We start from the raw sequence: 19,181 nt of genomic DNA, 5'->3' as shown, positions 1-19,181 counted from the left end.
GGGAGGAGAATAATAGGAGATAGCTCTGGGAATGGATGGAAGTTGGTAGGAGCTTATAGTTTTTTTTTTTGTTTTGTTTTGTTTTTAAACATATTTTATTGATTTTGTACAGAGAGGAAGGGAGAGAGAGATATAGTTAGAAACATCGATGAGAGTCATCGATCAGCTGCCTCTTGCACACCCCCTACTGGGGATATGCCCGCAACCAAGGTACATGCCCTTGACCGGAATCGAACCCGGGACCTTTCAGTCCCCAAGCCGACGCTCTATCCATTGAGCCAAACCGGTTTTGGCAAGGAGCTTATAGTCTTATTATGAAGTCCATGGCAGCCACTTGGGATTTCAGGTATTAGCATTATGTGATCAGGCTTTGAGCATTAGATCACTGGCTGCCATGTGGAGAATGGGTAGAAGAGTTGAGCTATGACATATTTTCCCTTTGTTGTAAGTCATTTGGGGAACAGGGGGGCAGAGGAGCTGCATAACCAGGAGTACTGGGTGCCTGGGGTGACCTTTCTGTAGATTGCTGGACACTGTCTCTGGAGTGCCTTTTCTATAATAGCCTCGAGGGGGGCTATTGGGTGTCTCAAAGGATAGAGGGTGGGTCAGCAACTCACAGACTATGTTGTAGTAGCCAGGCTGCCTAGCTCTGCCAGCTTCTGCTTTGTGCTGTGTGGCCTATATCAACTTGTGCTTCAGTTTCTTTATCTATAAAATATAGTACCTACCTTTCATTGTGGGGATTTGGTGCAGCTAAAGCTTTGGCACACAGCAGATGCTCAATAAACTGTAGGGAGGCCCCAGGTTAGGGGACAACAACTCTATTCCCTTGTACAGAGATGTTTGGTCATGTGTTGGTAGAGCTCACAAGAGAGAAGGCCTGAGGTCTGTGCCCATTATCTTTCCATGAGACTGGACAGAGCATGGGTTGGGTGAAATGAGGGGAGAAAATGTTAACAGGAGTTGAAATTCAAATGTTCTCAAGTGGAAGCTTTCACTTTACAACCTCTGTGTTAGAAACAGAGCAGGAGGGAGAAGTGGATTTGGAGTGGGAGAGGTGGACCACTGTGGCATTGACATGAGATAACTCAAGTGTCACCGTGTCCCCACAGGCAGCTGTCACTACCCACAGTGACACTGATGGTAATTGATGACCCATGTTGCCTTGTTAGCTTGCTCCTCAGCAGGAAGGCAGAAGCAATCTATCCGGATACAGTGGCACTGACCTTTGACCCCATCCACCAATGGCTATCCTGCGTGTATAAGGACCACAGCATCTATATCTGGGATGTCAAAGATATCAACAAAGTAGGCAAGGTGTGGTCAGAGCTCTTCCACAGTTCATACGTCTGGAATGTGGAGGTGAGTCCGTTTCCCCTCCCCAGACTTTGCTTAGCCCCCATTTGAAGAAAACTGCAGAGTTTGGTGATCCCATTTAGCCATTCCTTCGAAGGATACCCTATTCCTTCAAATGAACTCCAGCTATGTGCCAGGTACTATTCTAGGTGCTGGGGACACAACTAGGAAGGAAACTGACAAGGGTCATGCCTTATGGAACTTACATTTGGGTGGGAAAGTAAACCCATAAACATCAGTATAAAACATGCCACATAGCAGTACCTCTCAGAAGAAAAATGAAGCGGAGTAGGTGAAAAGGAGATCAAGGCTGATTGCTGTTCTAGAGAGGAGAGTGGTCAAGGAAGGCCTCTTTGAGGACTTGACTTTCAAGCAGAGAACTGCAGGAAGTGAGGGGATGAGAGGCATGGGACCACTTGGGAGAACAACAGTCCTGTAGCAGTAGCCTGTGTACCTCAGAGAGCCTTCTGTGGAAGCTGTTTGTGTCATTTAGTTGTTTTTTTTTTAAATTTGTGTTAAAGATGTTTTTATTTTCTAAGAATCTGTGGGGAGTTTTTCATTCTCTAAAGCTGTTCTAAGTACTCCTTGCAAATTAGACAACTGGTGGAGAAAGAATTGTACTCTACATTTTTTTTTTTATCCATTGCATGGATTTTTTTTTTAAATATATTTTTATGTTAATCAGCTTAACAATAACCCACAACCTTCGGACCAACTTTTAATATATTTTTATTGATTTTTTATAGAGAGGAAGGGAGAGAGAGAGGGAGAGCTAGAAACGTCGATGACAGAGAAACATCGACCAGCTGCCTCTTGCACACCCCCTACTGGGGATGTGCCCACAACTCGGGTACATGCCCTTGACCGGAATGGAACCTGGGACCTTTCAGTCCGCAGACCGACGCTCTACCACTGAGCCAAACCGGTTTCGGCTGTACTCTACATTTTTGTCCCTCCTGAAAATATCTTACTACTAGGAATGTCTGTCCTAGAGAACTTGCGTTTTCAGTGGCCCAATTCAGAATCGGAAAAAAATAACTTAATCCTTTGGAGTAAGTGTTGATTTAGCCTATTGGCTGTTTGAATCCATCTGCTTTCCTGTATCTGCTGCTTCTATTACTAGCACTTTTCTCACTTAACAAGAATTTTTTAAATAACTTTAAAGTTTTATATATAAACTAGAGGCCTATTGCAGGATTCCTGCAATAGGGCCCCGCCTGCTTCCCTCCCTTCTCCCCCAGACCGCCTGCTTTCCTCCCTTCTCCCCGCCCCGCTGCTTGCTTCTCTAAAGCTTCACTCCCTTCTGCAGTACTTGGCTTCTTTCTATGCTGTCTTTTAGTTTTGCTCTGGCCTGGGTATGTAAATTAACCGCCATATTGGTTGGGTTGATTTGCATACTCACCCTGATTGGCTGGTGGGCATGGCTTGTGGGCATAGTGAAGGTGTGGTCAATTTGCATGTTTCTTTTTTATTAGGTAGGGCTAGTGACCCAGTGCATGAAATTTATGCTTCCCTTCTGCTTTCCTCCCCTCCCCTCCCTTCTTCCCCAAGGATATTTTTCCATTGATTGTTAGGGAGAGTAAAGGAGAGAGGGAAAGACACAGAGAAAAGTCATTGTGAGAGAAACACATTGATTAGTTGCCTCCTGTATAAGTCCTGACCAGGGCCTTGACCAGAGAGGAGCCTGCAACCAAGGTATGTGCCCTTGACTAGAATTGAACCCAGAATCCTTTGGTCCATAGGCCGATGCTCTATCTACTGAGCCAAACCATCTAGGTCAGTGGTTCTCAACCTTCTTAATGCCGTGAACCTTTAATACAGTTCCTCATGTTGTGGTGACCCCAACCATAAAACTATTTTCGTTGCTACTTCATTTTGCTACTGTTATGAATTGTAATGTAAATATTTGTGTTTTCCAATGGCGTTAGGTGACCCTGCTAGTGGTTCTCAACCTGTAGGTCTCAACCCCTTTCATAGGGGTCACCTAGGACCATTAGAAAACACAGATATTTATTTATTTACTTAAATATATTTTATTGATTTTTGTACAGAAAGGAAGGGAGAGAGATAGTTAGAAACATCAATGAGAGAGAGTCATCGATCAGCTGCCTCTTGCACACCCCCTACTGGGGATGTGCCCGCAACCAAGGTACATGCCCTTGACCGGAATCGAACCCAGGGCCCTTCAGTCCCCAAGCCAACGCTCTGTCCATTGAGCCAAACCGGTCCCGGCAGAAAACACAGATATTTACATTATGATTCATAATAGAGGCAAAATTACAGTTATGAAGTAGCAACAAAAATAGTTTTATGGTTGGGGGTCACCACAACATGAGGAACTACTGTATTAAAGGGTTGCGGCTTTAGGAAGGTTGAGAACCACTGATCTAGGGCATCCTTAATTTTTAAAGATAAAATAGAGATCTTAAAAAACCACATAGGCCCTAACTGGTTTGGCTCAGTGGATAGAGTGTCAGCCTGCGGACTGAAAGGTCCCAGGTTTGATTCTGGTCAAGGGCATGTACCTTGGTTGCGGGCACATCCCTAGTAGGAGGTATCCAGGAGGCAGCTGATTGATGTTTCTCTCTCATCGATGTTTCTAACTTAATCCCTCTCTGTTTAAAAAAAAACAAAATCAATAAAATATGTTTTTTTAAAAAACACAAAACCACATAGCCCAGGATGATAGCTCAGTTGGTTGGAACATCATCCTATACAACAGAAGGTTGTGGATTTGATTTTTAGTCAGGGCACATACCGTATTTTTCGGACCATAAGACGCTCCGGACCATAAGACCAGTTTTTAGAGAAGGGAAATGAAGAAAAAAAGATTCTGAAACAAATAGTGTCCTAAAATATTTTATGTGCATTAAAACCCAACATCACAGTCATAAACACATGTAATCAACCCCGTAAAGTAAACAGCAGCATTTAGAACTATTTTAGAGCCAGGCAAGCACACAGAGACCACACAGAGCCGGGCAAGTAAAAAAACTTTTTTTTAAAAGTATATGTGTAGGCTATATTTGGACCATAAGACACAGGGACTGTTTCCCCCCACTTCTGGGGGGGAAAAAGTGCGTCTTATGGTCCGAAAAATACGGTACCTAGGTTGCAGGTTCTATTCTCAGTTGGGGCATGTATGAGAGGCAACCAATCGATGTCTCTCTTTCTCTGTCTCTCCCCTTTCCTCTCTCTAAAAATCAATTAAAATATTTTTGTGAGAATGAACCTACACACACGCATATATAAATAAAAATACAATTCATTGACTGTCATTAGCAGCTGTTGATGTTAAATGTCAGATCCATTTATTTACTGGGAATTGCAATATGGTAATATTCCAATTCTATCATATATATATATATATTAGTGCCCAGTGTACAGATTCATGCACATTGAATGGAAATTAATTAGAAGGTAGCTGGCAGGGCAGGACTGGGTGAGAAGGGCTGGACACACCTTGACCAACCTCCAGTAGTCCCTCCCCAGCCAGCTGTACCTGGGGCAGTGCATTGGCTTGAAAAATGTCTGCAGAGTGAATGGGGTCCCTCTAGCAGGTTGGGTCCCTCAGCCTGGCCTGTGAGGATCAGGTGGAAACCATCTCTGACATCCCCCAAGAGGTCCTGGATTGCAAGAGGTCGATTCTCAGGGACACACCCTGGAATTAGGCTCTTTTTCTGGTCCAGGTGCTTCACCTAAGAACCACAGCTACCAAGTCACTACAGCTCAGCAGCTTCGCTTTGAGCATCTGCCCCCTGGTGGTCAGTGCATATCACAGCTACCAGTTGGAGCATCTGCCCCCTGGTGGTCATTGTGCATCATTGCTACCAGTCAAATGGTCACTTAGGGTTTTACACATGTAGACTAGAGGCCTGCTGCATGAAGATTCATGTAAGAATGGGCCTTCTTTCCCCTGGCTGCCAACACCACCTTCACTCTGGCCCGGAGCTGCCTTTCCGCCTTCCCACACTGCCTAGAGTAGGGGTGTCGAACTCAATCAGAGAAGGGGCCAAAATCTAAAATCCAGCCTAAATCGCGGGCCAAATGGTTTACTGAACAGTCATAAACTGTCATTGTGATGGAAACGCAGCGGAGTGCAGTGATGACAGCGCGGTGCGGGCCACATTGCAAGGCCTGGCGGGACGGATTTGGCCCGCGGGCCTTGTGTTTGACACATGTGGCCTAGAGGCCCGAAGCGGCTGTGGTGTCCCACCCTGCCTGCATATGCAAATTAACCCAGCATCTTTGTTGGTGGGTGTCAAGAGGGTACATCAATTTGCATCTTTCTCTTTTATTAATGTAGATATGTTTTTATTGATTTCAGAGAGAGGAAAGGAGAAGGAGCGAGAGAGAGAAACATTAATGATGAGAAAGGCCCCACCAGTGTGGCTCAGTGGTAGAGTGTTGATCCTATGTCCTCTTTGGAAAAGTGTCTAATTAGGTCTTTTGCCCATTTTTAATTGGGTTGTTTGTCCTCCTTTTGTTAGGTGAATGAACTCCTTATTTATTTTGGATTAACCCTTTATGAGATGTATCATTGCCAAATATGTTCTCCCATACAGAGCTTCCTTTTCATTTTGTTAATGGTTTCTTTTGCTATGCAGAAGCTTTTTATTTTGATGTAGTCCCATTTATTTATTTTCTCCTTAGCTTCCTTTGCCCTAGGAGATGTATCCGTAAACATATTGCTATGAGAGATGTCTGAGATTTTGTTGCCTGTGGTTCCTTCTAGGATGTTTGTGGTTTCACAATTTACATTTAAACATTTTATCTATTTTGAGTTAATTATGTATGGTGTAAGTGTGTGGTCTAGTTTCTTTTCTTTTTTCTTTTTTTTTCTTTTTTTTTTATGTATTGGTCCAATTTTCCCAACACCATTTATTTTATTTTTTTTTAATATATTTTATTGATTCTTTTACAGAGAGGAAGAGAGAGATAGAGAGTTAGAAACATCAATGAGAGAGAAACATCAATCAGCTGCCTCCTACACACACCCCACTGAGGATGTGTCCACAACCAAGGTACATGCCCTTGACCGGAATTGAACCTGGGACCTTTCAGTCTGGAGGCCGACGCTCTATCCACTTAGCCAAACTGGTTGCAGCCCAACACTATTTATTGATGAGACTGTCTTGACTATTGTTGCCTCCTTCGTCAAATATTAATTGAGCCTAAAGGCGTGGGTCAATTTCTGAGGTTTATTCTGTTCCATTGATCTGTACACCTGTTCTTGTGCCAATGCCAGGCTGTTTTGATTACTGTGGCTTTGTAGTATAGTATAACTTGATAGCTGGTATTGTGATCCCTCCAATTTTGTTCTTTCTTCTCAAGATTATTGTGTGGCTTTTAGAGGTCTTTTTTGGTTCTATATAAATTTTTGGCCCTGGACGGTTTGGCTCAATGGTTAGAGCATTGGCCTGTGGACTGAAGGGTCCCAGGTCAAAGGCACATGCCCCAGTTGCAGGCTCGATCCCCTGTGGGGGGCATGCAGAAGGCAGCCAATCAATGATTCTCTCTCAACATTGATGTCTCTATCTCTCCCACTTCCTTCCTCTCTGAAATCAATAAAAAAATATTTTTAAAATAAATAAATAAATTTTTGGAGTACTTGTTCTAGATCTGTGAAATATGCAGCTGGTATTTTAATAGGGATGGCATTGAATCTATAGATTGTCTTGAGTACTATGTACATTTTTTAAAATATATTTTATTGATTTTTCACAGGGAGGAAGAGAGAGGGATAGAGAGCTAGAAACATCGATGAGAGAGAATCATCGATCAGCTGCCTCTTGCACACCCGCTGCTGGGGATGTGCGCCTAATCAAGGTACATGCCCTTGCCCGGAATCAAACCTGGGACCTTTCAGTCCGCAGGCCGACGCTCTATCCACTGAGCCAAACCGGTTTTGGCAGTATGGACATTTTAATGATGTTAATTCTACCAATCCATGAACATAGGTATATTCTTCCACTTGTTTATATCTTTATCTCTTTTTTTAATGTCCTATAGTTTTCCAAGTGCAAGTCTTTTACCTCCTTGGTTAAGTTTATTCCTAAGTATCTTAATTTTTTTGTTACAATGATAAATTTGATTGTTTATTTAGTTTCTCTTTCTGATAATTCATTATTGGTGTATTAAAAAGTCATCGAGCTGCCGAAACCGGTTTGGCTCAGCGGTAGAGCGTCGGTCTGCGGACTGAAGGGTCCCGGGTTCGATTCTGGTCAAGGGCATGTACATTGGCTGCGGGCACATCCCCAGTATGTGCAGGAGGCAGCTGGTCAATGTTTCTCTCATCGACGTTTCTGGCTCTCTATCTCTCTCCCTCCCTCTCTGTAAAAAATCAATAAAATATATATTAAAAAAAAAGTCATCGAGCCTACTGGAGCAGCGGCTGCCAGGCTGGGAGCGGCCAGTCCCAGAGCAGCGGCTGCCAGGCTGGGAGTGGCCAGGCCCGGAGCAGCCGGGTCGGATGCGGCCAGGCCCAGAGCAGCCAGGCTGGGAGCAGCCAGGCTGGGAGCAGCCAGGCCCAGAGCGGCCGGGCCCTGAGCAGCCGGGTCGGGTGCGGCCAGGCCCGGAGCAAAATCAGCCAAGTCAAGAGCAACTAGGTCGGGAGCGGCAGTGACCAGACCCGGAGCAGCTGGTTGTGGAAAGAACCAGAGCAACAGAGGCCAGGCCCGGAGCAGCCAGGCCTGGAACAGCTTGCTTCTCGCCTGCCCCTGCCCACAGCTACCTCTTAGACATGGCTGGAAACTTTTGCGGGAACTTGAGGGTCTGCTGAATCAAGTGATGAAGGCTTAGATCTGGATGTGTTGAGTTAGTATAGCGCTGGGGTGTTGATCTATGAGTGCCTTGGGTGGGGCCTGGATGAGGCTGGTTGAAATGTCTTTTGTGTGAAGTGTATCATTGGGCATGTGGAGGTATTATTGATATGAGAAAATGCTAAGTAACAGATTTACTATCTGAAAAGGGATTTACTATCGGGGAAAGGGAGGGAGGAAGAGACTGAACATAAACTGTGCACCTATGGATGAGGACAATGGGGGATGGGAAGGGGACGGAGGTTGGGGTGGGAACCTGGTGGAGGGGGGAAGAAATGAGGAACCTTTGTAATAATATGAACAATAAAGATTGATTTAAAATAAATAAATAAATAAATAAAAATAAAAAGTCATCGAGCCTAAACTGGTTTGTCTCAGTGGATAGTGTGTCGGCCTGCAGACTGAAAGGTCCCAGGTTCGATTCCGGTCAAGGGCATGTACTTTGGTTGTGGGCACATCCCCAGTAAGGGGTGTGCAAAAGGCAGCTGATCGATGATTCTCTCATCCATGTTTCTAACTCCCTATCCCTTTCTCTCTTCCTCACTGTAAAAAATCAATTAAAAAAAATTTTTTTTTAAATTAAGTCATCGATTTTTGGGTGTTGATTTTGAGGTGTTCATTCTTTTGTTTCCCTTGCCTATTTTTTGCTTCTAGAAACAATTTTATTTTGTTCTTTTTTGGCCCTGCTTAGTTATTCTTTATAGTTTTTGGTTGGCTATTCATACTTTTAATCTTGTCCGAGTTCTTCTATTTCTTTAAAAATATTAAGCATAGTTACTTTTTATTCTGTCTGATGTTTCTGTTGCTGCTTGCTCATGGTACCTTGTTTCCTTTTGTGTTTTGTGAGCTGCCCATTTTTTCTTGAAAATTTATCTGTGGGGATATTTTATGGCCTGGGCTGAAGATAGGGCATGGATGATATATGGTAGCATTTTGTGTTCCTTTTCTCTTGCTTATTTTTAACATAGAAAGCATTAAATTATGCTTATTTATCTGCAACTTTTTTGTTGTTGTTAATCCTCACCTGAGGATATTTTTTTTCTTTTTTTAATTTATTTTTAAAAATATATATTTTATTGATTTTTTACAGAGAGGAGGGGAGAGGGACAGAGAGTCAGAAACATCAATGAGAGAGAAACATTGATCAGCCGCCTCCCGCACACTCCCCACTGGGTATGTGCCTGCAACCAAGGCATATGACCTTGACCAGAATTGAACCCAGGACCCTTGAGTCCACAGGCCAACACTATCCACTGAGCCAAACTGATTAGGTTGTGAGGATATTTTTCTCATTGCTTTTGAGAGAGGGAGGGTGGGAAAGAGGGAGGAGAAAGAAGGAAAGAAAAAAACATCAATGTGTATCAACTGGTTGCCTCCCAAAGATACCCTGAACAGGAGTGGGGAGTGAGCCTGCAACCCAGATACGACGTGCCCTTGATCTGGAATCAAACTTGTAGCCCTTTGGTGCGCGGGCCAATGCCCCAGCCATGGAGCCATGCTAGCTATGGCTCTGCAATTTACTTTTTTCCCACCAAAATACAACAGTATATCATAGTGTTATCATTGAAGTGGTTGTAATGAATTGCCCTTTGCCTTGTTATTTGGAAACTGTAGGTGTATCCTGAGTTTGAAGATCAGAGAGCTTGTCTGCCAACTGGATCTTTTCTGACTTGTTCCTCAGATAACACCATTCGCTTCTGGAACATAAATAACAGCCCTGACTCTCCCTGGCAGAAAAACATCTTCAGTAATGTGAGTGACTTCAAGGTGAACCATCTTTTAGGAAGAACTAGGACATTGAGGCAGGAGGACGTTTTATAGGATCTTACTATTAGACTGCACTTTGGGCAGGAACCAGAAACCAAGACAGGTTACTTTTTTGTTTCTCTCTCTCTCTTTCTTTCTGAGTAGCATAGCTCTCTTTCTGCCAGTGAGCAGCTACTGTCCAGGTGTGTCTACACAGCCATTCCAGGCAACCTGACATATCCAACAGAAGAGAAATTGCTCCCTAAGTCTTCAGTTGAGCTCCTTAGGAAAGCTCTTAGGTCCACCAACCAAGCCAGGCAGGGGCTTCCCCTGTCAACTAGCTGCCATGCAGTAAGGCCATGGGTAGGGGTGCTGGCAGGACACTACAGAGAGCCATGAGGTGAGGCTGGGGAGAAAACACTTTGCTGAAGAAATGTTTGGTATTGCTAGGTCACTAAGAGTGCTTCTCTGAGGAACTGAGACCTGAATCATGCGTTTGTTTATTCTGCAGATACTAATTAAGGTCTGTGCATGCTAACTGCTGGAGACACATCAGTCACTAAGATAAACCCTTCTGTACTCATGGCACCCACAGTCTAGTGGGGGGAGGCAAAGAGTGAACTAATAATTGTACAAATTGTTATATAATTATAAGTGTGGTAAGCACCATGAAAGAAAATTACATAGTGCTAGTAGGATATATAACAGTCATCTGATCTTATTTGTGACATCAGGGGCAGCTTCCTGGAGGAAAAGATAACTACACTCAGATATGGAGGATTGGGAAGAGTGAAGAGGGGAGGGGAAAGTGTCTCATCCCAAAGGAACAGCTTGTGCAAAGGCCCTGAAGTGGGAAAGAGATTGGTGAGAAGTTAGTGGGACTGGGACAAAAAAAGGCCATTAATGCCCTAACCAGTTTGGCTCAGTAAATAGAGCATCAGCCTGCAGACTGAAAGGTCCCAGGTTCGATTCTGGTCAAGGGCATGTACCTTGATTGTGGGCATATCCTAGTAGGAGGTGTGCAGGAGACAGCTGATCGATGTTTCTCTCTCTCATCAATGTTCCTAACTCTCTATCCCTCTCTCTTCCTCTGTGTTAAAAAAAAAATAAAAATAAATTTAAAAAATAGCCAAACTGGTTTGGCTCAATGGATAGAGCATCGGCTTGGGGACTGAAAGGTCCCGGGTTCGATTCCGGTCAAGGGCATATCCCCAGTAGGGGGTGTGCAAGAGGCAGCTGATAGATGACTCTCTCATCGATGTTTCTAACTCTCTATCTCTCTCCCTTTCTCTCTGTACAAAAATCATTAAAATATATTAAAAAAAAGAGAGAAAAAAAGCTCTTCTCTGTGGGGGGGGAAAAAAAAGAATGTTTAAATATATATATATATATATATAGCCATTAATGTAGGGAATGTATAGCAGGTATTCCTTTACTACTCCCTTCACTCTCCACCCCAATGCTATACTGTCTTTTCTTCTGCATCTGTGATATTCATATTATATTTGGCTGTATACAATAGGAAATCCCAAAACAAGAGGTAAATTTTTTGTTTTCTGACTCATAAAAATAGTCTAGAGGTAATCATAGTCTGTTATGGCAGCTGTAGGAAGCCCTCAGTGATCCAAGAGCCTTCTAGTTCTTACTCTGCTCTTTATCATCCAAAATGGCTGCTAGAGTTCCAGTCATTATATCAGTGAGTTTCAGGCAGCAAGAAGGAAGCAGAAGGGTTCTCACTTGCTTTACATCTTATTGACCAGAATTTATTCACAGAGCCTCAACTAGCTGCAAGGGAGGCTGGGAAACATAGTTATTATTCTGAGTAGTGAACCTCCCATGTCAAAATTAGAGTTTCATTTACAGTGAGGAATGGGAGACTAGCTCTTGGGATACAAAATTTCAGAGGTGCTTCAGACCATCTCACAGTACTGACTTCAGCCCTCTCCTTTCTGCAGACCCTACTAAAGGTAGTATATGTAGAGAATGACATTCAGCACCTTCAGGACATGTCACACTTCCCAGACCGGGGCAGTGAGAATGGGACACCTATGGACGTGAAAGCTGGGGTACGAGTCATGCAAGTCAGTCCTGATGGCCAACACTTGGCTTCAGGTGACCGAAGTGGAAATCTGAGGCAAGTGGACTCTTGTGGTTGTCCAGTGTACACTTCCCAGTTCAGGCTCAGGTACTCAGGGTGGTGGGGAGGAACCCTGACCTTTGTACCTCCAGCTACTCATTGGGAATGGGGGGCTTTGAGTAGCCATTCTGTTACCAGCCACCCCTTGGAACTTATGCCAAGAAGTGTCTTCCAAAAGGGCTGAGGTTAAAGTAGCTACTGGGACCTCACTGCAGAGTTTTTTCAAGATGTTACTGGTTCAACAGGTGCTGATGGCTTATGAGCCCTGTTAAAGGGACCAGGTTTAAATTGATGAATGACAGCTGTGACCATATGGGTCCTGGGACTGTTGAGCGATGGAAGGGACCAAGGGAACTGGAGACATGTCCTCTAAGCTGTCGCGTTCTCATTATCCAAGAAGAACAGAAAGTGCAGGATTTTTTTTCTGTGAGAATTATTTCTTTAAATGCTGGCAACTGTTTTGATATCAATCACCACATGAGGCAAACGGAATATATAGGGCTGCTGCCTGCCATGAATGACAAAAATAGTAACAAGAGCTACGTGGGCATAGCACTCTTCCCCCTGGGGCTGGCCACTGGCCTGTTACTGTGTGTAACGACCAATTTAGTATTCTCATTGACCCTTGATGTAAGTGCTGCTATCAACACCATTTTCAGATAGGTTTACTGAGTTAAGAGAGGCCAAGTGACTAGGCTAAGATTACATAGGTAGAGAGAGAGAAATTGGGATGATTGTCTCTTATTTCAATTTTGGATGACCTCTTGATTGTTTTATTTCACTTGGAGAGAATGAAAAAAGTTTAGATTTAAGACTTTAAGAATGACAGATTGGAATCAAATGCCCTTGAATATGACCTCTGACCTCTGACCTCTGCTCCCCCTTTCCCCTGGGATCACCTCTGATACCGTTCTGCCCTAGGGCTGGGTGCTCACTGTGATACTCCCACATTTGGCATTGCTTCCTTTAAGATGGCATGTTTCTAGATGATAACAGTGGTTGGGTATCTCTAAACTAGTTCTCCATGTCACCTGCCTGGCAATGGCAGAGTGCCTGGGGTGGGAGCAGGGGTGGGAGGGCCCTCCAAGAAGGGTATAGCAGTCAGTGCATGTCTCCCAGGATCCATGAGCTGCATTTCATGGATGAGCTGGTCAAGATGGAAGCCCATGATGCTGAGGTGCTATGCCTGGAATACTCCAAGCCTGAGACTGGTGAGCCCATGGCAGGGTGGCAGGGGGAAGGCAGGGGAGTGGCCCCCTGGCAGAACCACATAGAGGGGTACTTGATATCTATTAGGACTCTGAATGACAGCTGGAAGTGCTGTGTTTAATAAGGGCCCAGTCCTAAGCCCTGGAACCAAAGTGTCTAGGACTCCAGAAAACAAGACACTGGCAGGCAGGATTGGACTTGACTAGCTTACCCTGGTGCCCAGTTCCCCAATCAGTACTCAGGCTGAAGAGGTGAATGCTGAATGTATGAATAAGTTCATCCTCTGCTAATGAAGATAGATTGATAGTTAAACATGCTATTTTGAAAAAGCGTAATGCCTATAAGAATATTATAATGAATACCTACATACTCTTTACTCAGATTCTCCACGTTTTTTCTTTTTCTTTTTTTAAATATATTTTTATTGATTTTTTTACAGAGAGGAAGGGAGAGAGATAGAGAGCTAGAAACATCGATGAGAGAGAAAAATCGACCAGCTGCCTCTTGCATACCCCTACCGGGAATGTGCCCGCAATCAATGTACATGCCCTTGCCCGGAATTGAACCTGGGAGCTTTCAGTCCGCAGACCGATGCTCTACCACTGAGCCAAACCGGTTTTGGCTTCCACATTTTTTCTTTTACATTCTGTTGACCCTGTGACTTTATCTGCTTCCCCTTTCTCCATTTCTCTCTGTGTTTGTATGTGTATATAAACACACGTAATAAAGTAATAGCATATACATTCTCTTTTTTTCTTTTATTAAACTATTTGAGTAAATGTAGGTATGATGCCCATTCACCTTTAAATGCTTCTGTATTTCCTAGGAATGAGGACATCCATTTATATGACCACAGGGCTTATCAAATATGGGAGTTTCGTTTTTATGCTATATTGTCATCTGTCTTATGGTCCTTATTCACATTTTGCCAGGTGTCCCAATATTTTGTCGTTTTAGCACTTTTGTTTTTCCAGTCCAGATTCACATGAGAGAAAAAGGGGAGGGAGAGAGAAAAAAAGAGAGAGGGGAGAGAAACGTTGATATAAAAGAGACACATCGGTTGGTTGCCAGGATTGAACCTGCAATCTAGGTGTGTGCCCTTGACCGGGAATTGATTCCGTGACTCTTCGGTGTGTGGGCCAGCACTCTAGCCACTGAGAAACACAGGCAGAGCTAAGCCAGTCATTTTGTAGAATTTCCTTCAATTTGGGTATGTCTGTTTTCCTCATAATTTGATTTTGATGATACATTCTTAACTTAGGCAGAGGTATATCCTCATATGTTAATGATTTTTTCCATGCTCTTCTTTCCTTCTTCCTTCCCTGGCACCCTCTATTCCACTTAACTTTCTCTGAATCTCTGTTTATTCAGTTTACCTTTCCTGAGTTCCCTTCCACCTCTAGTCATATGTTACACCTCAGATGTACCAGGTGACCAGTGTAGGCACTGTCTAAAGGGGCCAGGAGAGCCTGGCTGGCGTGGCTCAGTGGTTGAGCGTCGACCTACGAACCAAGAGGTCATGGTTCGATTTCTAGTCAGGGCACATGCCCGAGTTACAGGCTCAATCCCCAGTGTGGGGTATGCAGGAAGCAGCTGACCAATGACTCATCATTGATGTTTCTATTTCTGTCTCCCTTCCTCTCTGAAATCAATAAAACTATATTTATAAATAAATAAATAATAAATAAATAAATAAACAGATGGGCCAGCAGGAAAGGCCTAATGATAGAAGGAAGTGTGGCAGTGGATAGGTAGTCAGTAGGGCCTGGACAAAGCCCATGTAGTCAGAGCTCAGAGAGTGCAGGGGAAGTGTTTTGGGGAAGCTGAGAAGTTAATAGGGCTTCACCTGGCATGCCAAGGAGTTGGAGGGAGTGCTGGACTCTACTAGAATGTCTGTTGTGGCACAAGTGAAGGAGCATCCATGTTTACATGAAGATTAATCCTCCCTGGATTAACGCCTGGATTAATGGGATGTGAAATGCCTGGATTTGGGAGGACCAGGGAAAGATTGCACGGAGCTGAGGAAGTGTTCCCTTTCTGGGTTTAGAGCAAGTTAGCAGCAATTATGGAACCAAAGACCTGGAAAGTTCGCCATGCTGCTCTTTAGGAGGCAAAGGCATTAAGTAGTCTCCGGGGAACCCCGGGCCACCCTCTCCACTCACAGGGCTGACCTTGCTTGCCTCGGCCAGTCGGGACCGACTGATCCACGTGCTGAACGTGGAGAAGAACTACAAGCTGGAGCAGACCCTGGATGACCACTCCTCCTCCATCACAGCCATCAAATTTGCAGGTGAGTCCCTTCCCTCCCACTTCCACAATCTCATTTAATGGATTCCTTTGGCTGCAAGTAACAGCAAAAACTCTTTTCAGCTTAGACCCCCCCCCAAAAGGGGAGAAACAAGCTCTAGACTCAGGCACAGCTGGATCCAAAGGTTGAATTTTTTAAAATTAAATTATTTATTAGGACTCTCTTCCTCTGATAGCTATGCCTTTCTCTGGAGGGCAGGATCTTGGTTGTCACTGGGCCACTGGAGAGAGATCTGCCACCTTCCTATCCATTTTGGCAGAAATTGGAACTGACTTCCCTTTTGCTGGTTTGAGGCCCCTGCCCTTTACAGAATAGCTATTGGTGCCAGGGCTTTAGAGGTTTCTCTTTGGCCAGGTCGTGCTCGTGTGCCCAGCCACCACCTACCTCCGCTCCTGATCCTGGAGGACTGGTATTAGATGAGGGCTGGTCTCCAAAGAGAAATCAGGGTGCCAGTCCTCTGAGAGGTCAGGTTGAGCACTGATGACATTAACCGGGGGGAAAAAAGTAACAGTGACAATTGCTGGAGGCTAATTCTTTGCTGGGGATTATCCTTGTGCCATCTAGTCGTATCCCATTCCTTAACCCATTTTATAGCCAGAGTCACACAGTTAGTAGGTGCAGGCATAGGATCTTGCCTTCTCCAAAGCCCATGCTCAACAAGGAAATCAAAGGGATTCTTCCAACACTGAAAAGATTCAGTATAGAAATCCCTGTCCCTCAGGAGTTCCAAGGGGAGGGGAGGCAGGCCTTGTGGGGTGTAAGTGATCAGAACCTAAGAACATGTTTAAAGCTCTATTTAAGAAGTATATATTCGCCGAAACCGGTTTGGCTCAGTGGATAAAGCGTTGGCCTGCCGTCTGAAGGGTCCCAGGTTCGATTCCTGTCAGGGGCATGTACCTTGGTTTCGGGCACATCCCCGGTAGGGGGTATGAAGGAGGCAGCTGATCGATGTTTCTCTCTCATTGTTGTTTCTAGCTCTCTATCCTTCTCTCCCTTCCTCTCTGTAAAAAATCAATAAAATATGTATTTTTTTAAATATATATATTCATGGGAGAATGCATTCATCTAGTCTAGTTCTTGACTATGAAATGTTATTTACAGTATAATTTTGTGACTGAGAATGTATTAATGTCCCTTGGTCCTCTCCACTTCTTGCCCTACCTCTCTCTAGCAAAGGTGATAGGATGCTGAACAAAAACAAGTTAACTATGTTTTATTTGTCTTGATGAAGACCTCACTAAAACTTCTCAGACATCCTTCTCAGACACCCTGCTCTTTCCATTGACTAGAAGTAGTTAGAATAAAGCAGCAAATCTGGCAGTTTGGCCCCTTGCCTTTTAAAAATTAATTTATTGATTGATTTGAGAGAGAGGAGAGGGAGGGAGCAAAGGAAAAAGAGAGGGAGGAAGAGAAAGAGAGAAATCTATAGAGAGAGATCTGCTGTCCCACTTACCTATACATTCATTGGTTCATTCCTGTATGTGCCCTGAAGGGGAATAAACCCACAACCCTGTTAGATGACTCTCCAACAACTGAGCTACCCAGCCAGGGCACTGACCTCTTCTTTAATGAATGGTCTAAATCCAAGAAAGACGATAATTGGGCCAGGAGTTGGTCCTTTAGGCCATCTTCTGAAAGGGGGGCCTTCATTAGAGCCCCAGCCAGTCTGAGAGGATGAAGCTCCAAGTGCCCCACTCTGCCAGGCTGGCTCACTTGGTTATGCCCAAAACATTGATGATAGTCAAGATAAACGGCACCAGTCAGTCTGAATCTATCTGAAACTACCCTGCTAAAGAAAGACTCAGTCTTCTAATTCTTTCCTGTGAAGCATGTCCATACAAGTAGAAGACAGTACATGTAGTTTACAGAATATAATATGTGCCACATGACAACATTTCAATCAATATCAGGCTGCCTATTTGAAGATGGTTCCATAACATAATGAACTAAAAAATTTCTATAGCCTAGTGACATTGTAGCCACTGTAATATCACAATGCAACACACATCATAGTACTCACGTGTTTGTGGTGATGCTGATGTAAACAATTCTTAGCTGCCTGTCATATAAAAGTATAGCACATACAATTACATGTAGTACATAATAATCAATAATAATAATAAACACCTAAGTTACTGGTTTGTGTATTTACTATAAGTTATTTTAGCATATACTCTTTATACTTACAAAACAAAGTTTGCTATAAAACAGTATGCCATGTTACACTGGCAGCAGCCTTATACATCTTGTCTAACTGACTCTTGATCTTATCATTTTTTCTAATGCTTGATTTAATTTTGTGTTGTTTTGTGCAATAACATGCTGTGCAGGCTTATAGTCTGGAAGCAATGGACTATCCCATACAGTCTAGCCATGTAATAGGCTATATCATTTAGGGGCTCTCTGTGATGGTATCACAATGACAAAGTCACCTGACAACACATTTCACAGAATATATCCCTATCATTAAGTGGCACATGACTGTAATACAGTGAATATCCACATCAAGATTCATTGTCAGTAGGTATGCACTAGAATACATACATCAATTTTCTATAGCCAGCGATTGTTCTGATTGTTCTTGGTCCTAACATTACTAAATGTTTGGATCTACCATCCCAGATTAAAAAGCAGAACATTAACAGTAATGTTAAAGCCCTCTCTGGGTCTTTCCCATGTCATACTCCCTCCTACAAACGGCTCACTCGCTTCTATGAGCCAGTGACTCCTGCTAGAGTAACATCTTAACTTGTATGTCAGTCCTGGGCTCTCTCAAATGTCTTGTCATGAAGGAGCAGCATCTGTTGTACCAAGCTTCTAAGTATTTATTTTGTCTTTTCATTTTCACCACAACTCTGTGAAGTATTTGTGCTGTTATTCTATAAAGAAAGGCAGTATGGCACAGTGGTTGAGCGTCAACCTATGAATCAGGAGGTCATGTTTCAATTCCCAGATGGGTTACATGTCCGGGTTGCAAGCTTGATCCCCAGTAGGAGACATGCAGGAGCAGCTGATCAGTAATTCTCTCTCACCACATTTCTATTTCTCCCTTCTCTGAAATCAATACAAATAAAAATATTTTTTTTAATAAAGGAAGAACAATAATGAAAGTGCTTACCAGCCACTGTTCCCAAAGGTTTCACACAATTTCTTAGGGCAGGGGCCATTGTAGGCTTATTATACAGATAGGAAGCTGAGGTTTGGAGAGGAAGCAGGGTTCAGAACACAGCATTTAACCAGAGAATGCCAGGCTTCAGTCCTGGTCCTGTCCTGACACTGTGCACCCTGAGTCAAGGACCATGTGACTCAGGCCCTGGGTCCCATTTGTATATGAGTGGCTAGTGAGCCGTCAGGAAGAGGGAAGCCAACGTGGCATGGGGCCTGGCCTGAAGTATGTGGGGGTGTTCTGATAGTTCTTGATGGCATGAGCCTCCAGTAGTCTACCTGTCTTAGACATGGTGCCCCTTCTGTGTCCCTGGCTTTTGTTTCCCTAGGTGTCCTTGTTCAACAGAGGCCTCCCTTGCAACTGTTCCATCTGTACCCCCTCACACACACTGCTCACATCTTATAGACTCCTATCTGCACCTAGCACCCACCTAACCAC

General features: G+C 43.8%; 1 protein-coding gene across 6 annotated transcripts in view; it reads left to right on the top strand.

Moving 5' to 3' along the window:
• Positions 1-19,181, top strand: part of WDR62 (WD repeat domain 62) — a 46,098-nt gene that overhangs the window by 12,604 nt on the left and 14,313 nt on the right. For all 6 annotated transcript variants that reach the window (XM_045582501.1, XM_036440314.1, XM_036440315.1 and 3 more), the window contains exons 9-13: positions 1,173-1,362; positions 9,792-9,929; positions 11,879-12,057; positions 13,180-13,271; positions 15,434-15,559. In XM_045582501.1, coding sequence (XP_045438457.1) covers positions 1,173-1,362; positions 9,792-9,929; positions 11,879-12,057; positions 13,180-13,271; positions 15,434-15,559 — 725 coding nt within the window. The remainder of the gene's footprint in view (positions 1-1,172; positions 1,363-9,791; positions 9,930-11,878; positions 12,058-13,179; positions 13,272-15,433; positions 15,560-19,181) is intronic.

Source organism: Pipistrellus kuhlii, unplaced genomic scaffold, assembly GCF_014108245.1.
Source record: "Pipistrellus kuhlii isolate mPipKuh1 unplaced genomic scaffold, mPipKuh1.p scaffold_m20_p_17, whole genome shotgun sequence".
NCBI lineage: Eukaryota > Metazoa > Chordata > Mammalia > Chiroptera > Vespertilionidae > Pipistrellus > Pipistrellus kuhlii.
The sequence above is the reverse complement of the archived record's forward strand: the minus strand, read 5'-3'. Positions and strand labels throughout refer to the sequence as shown.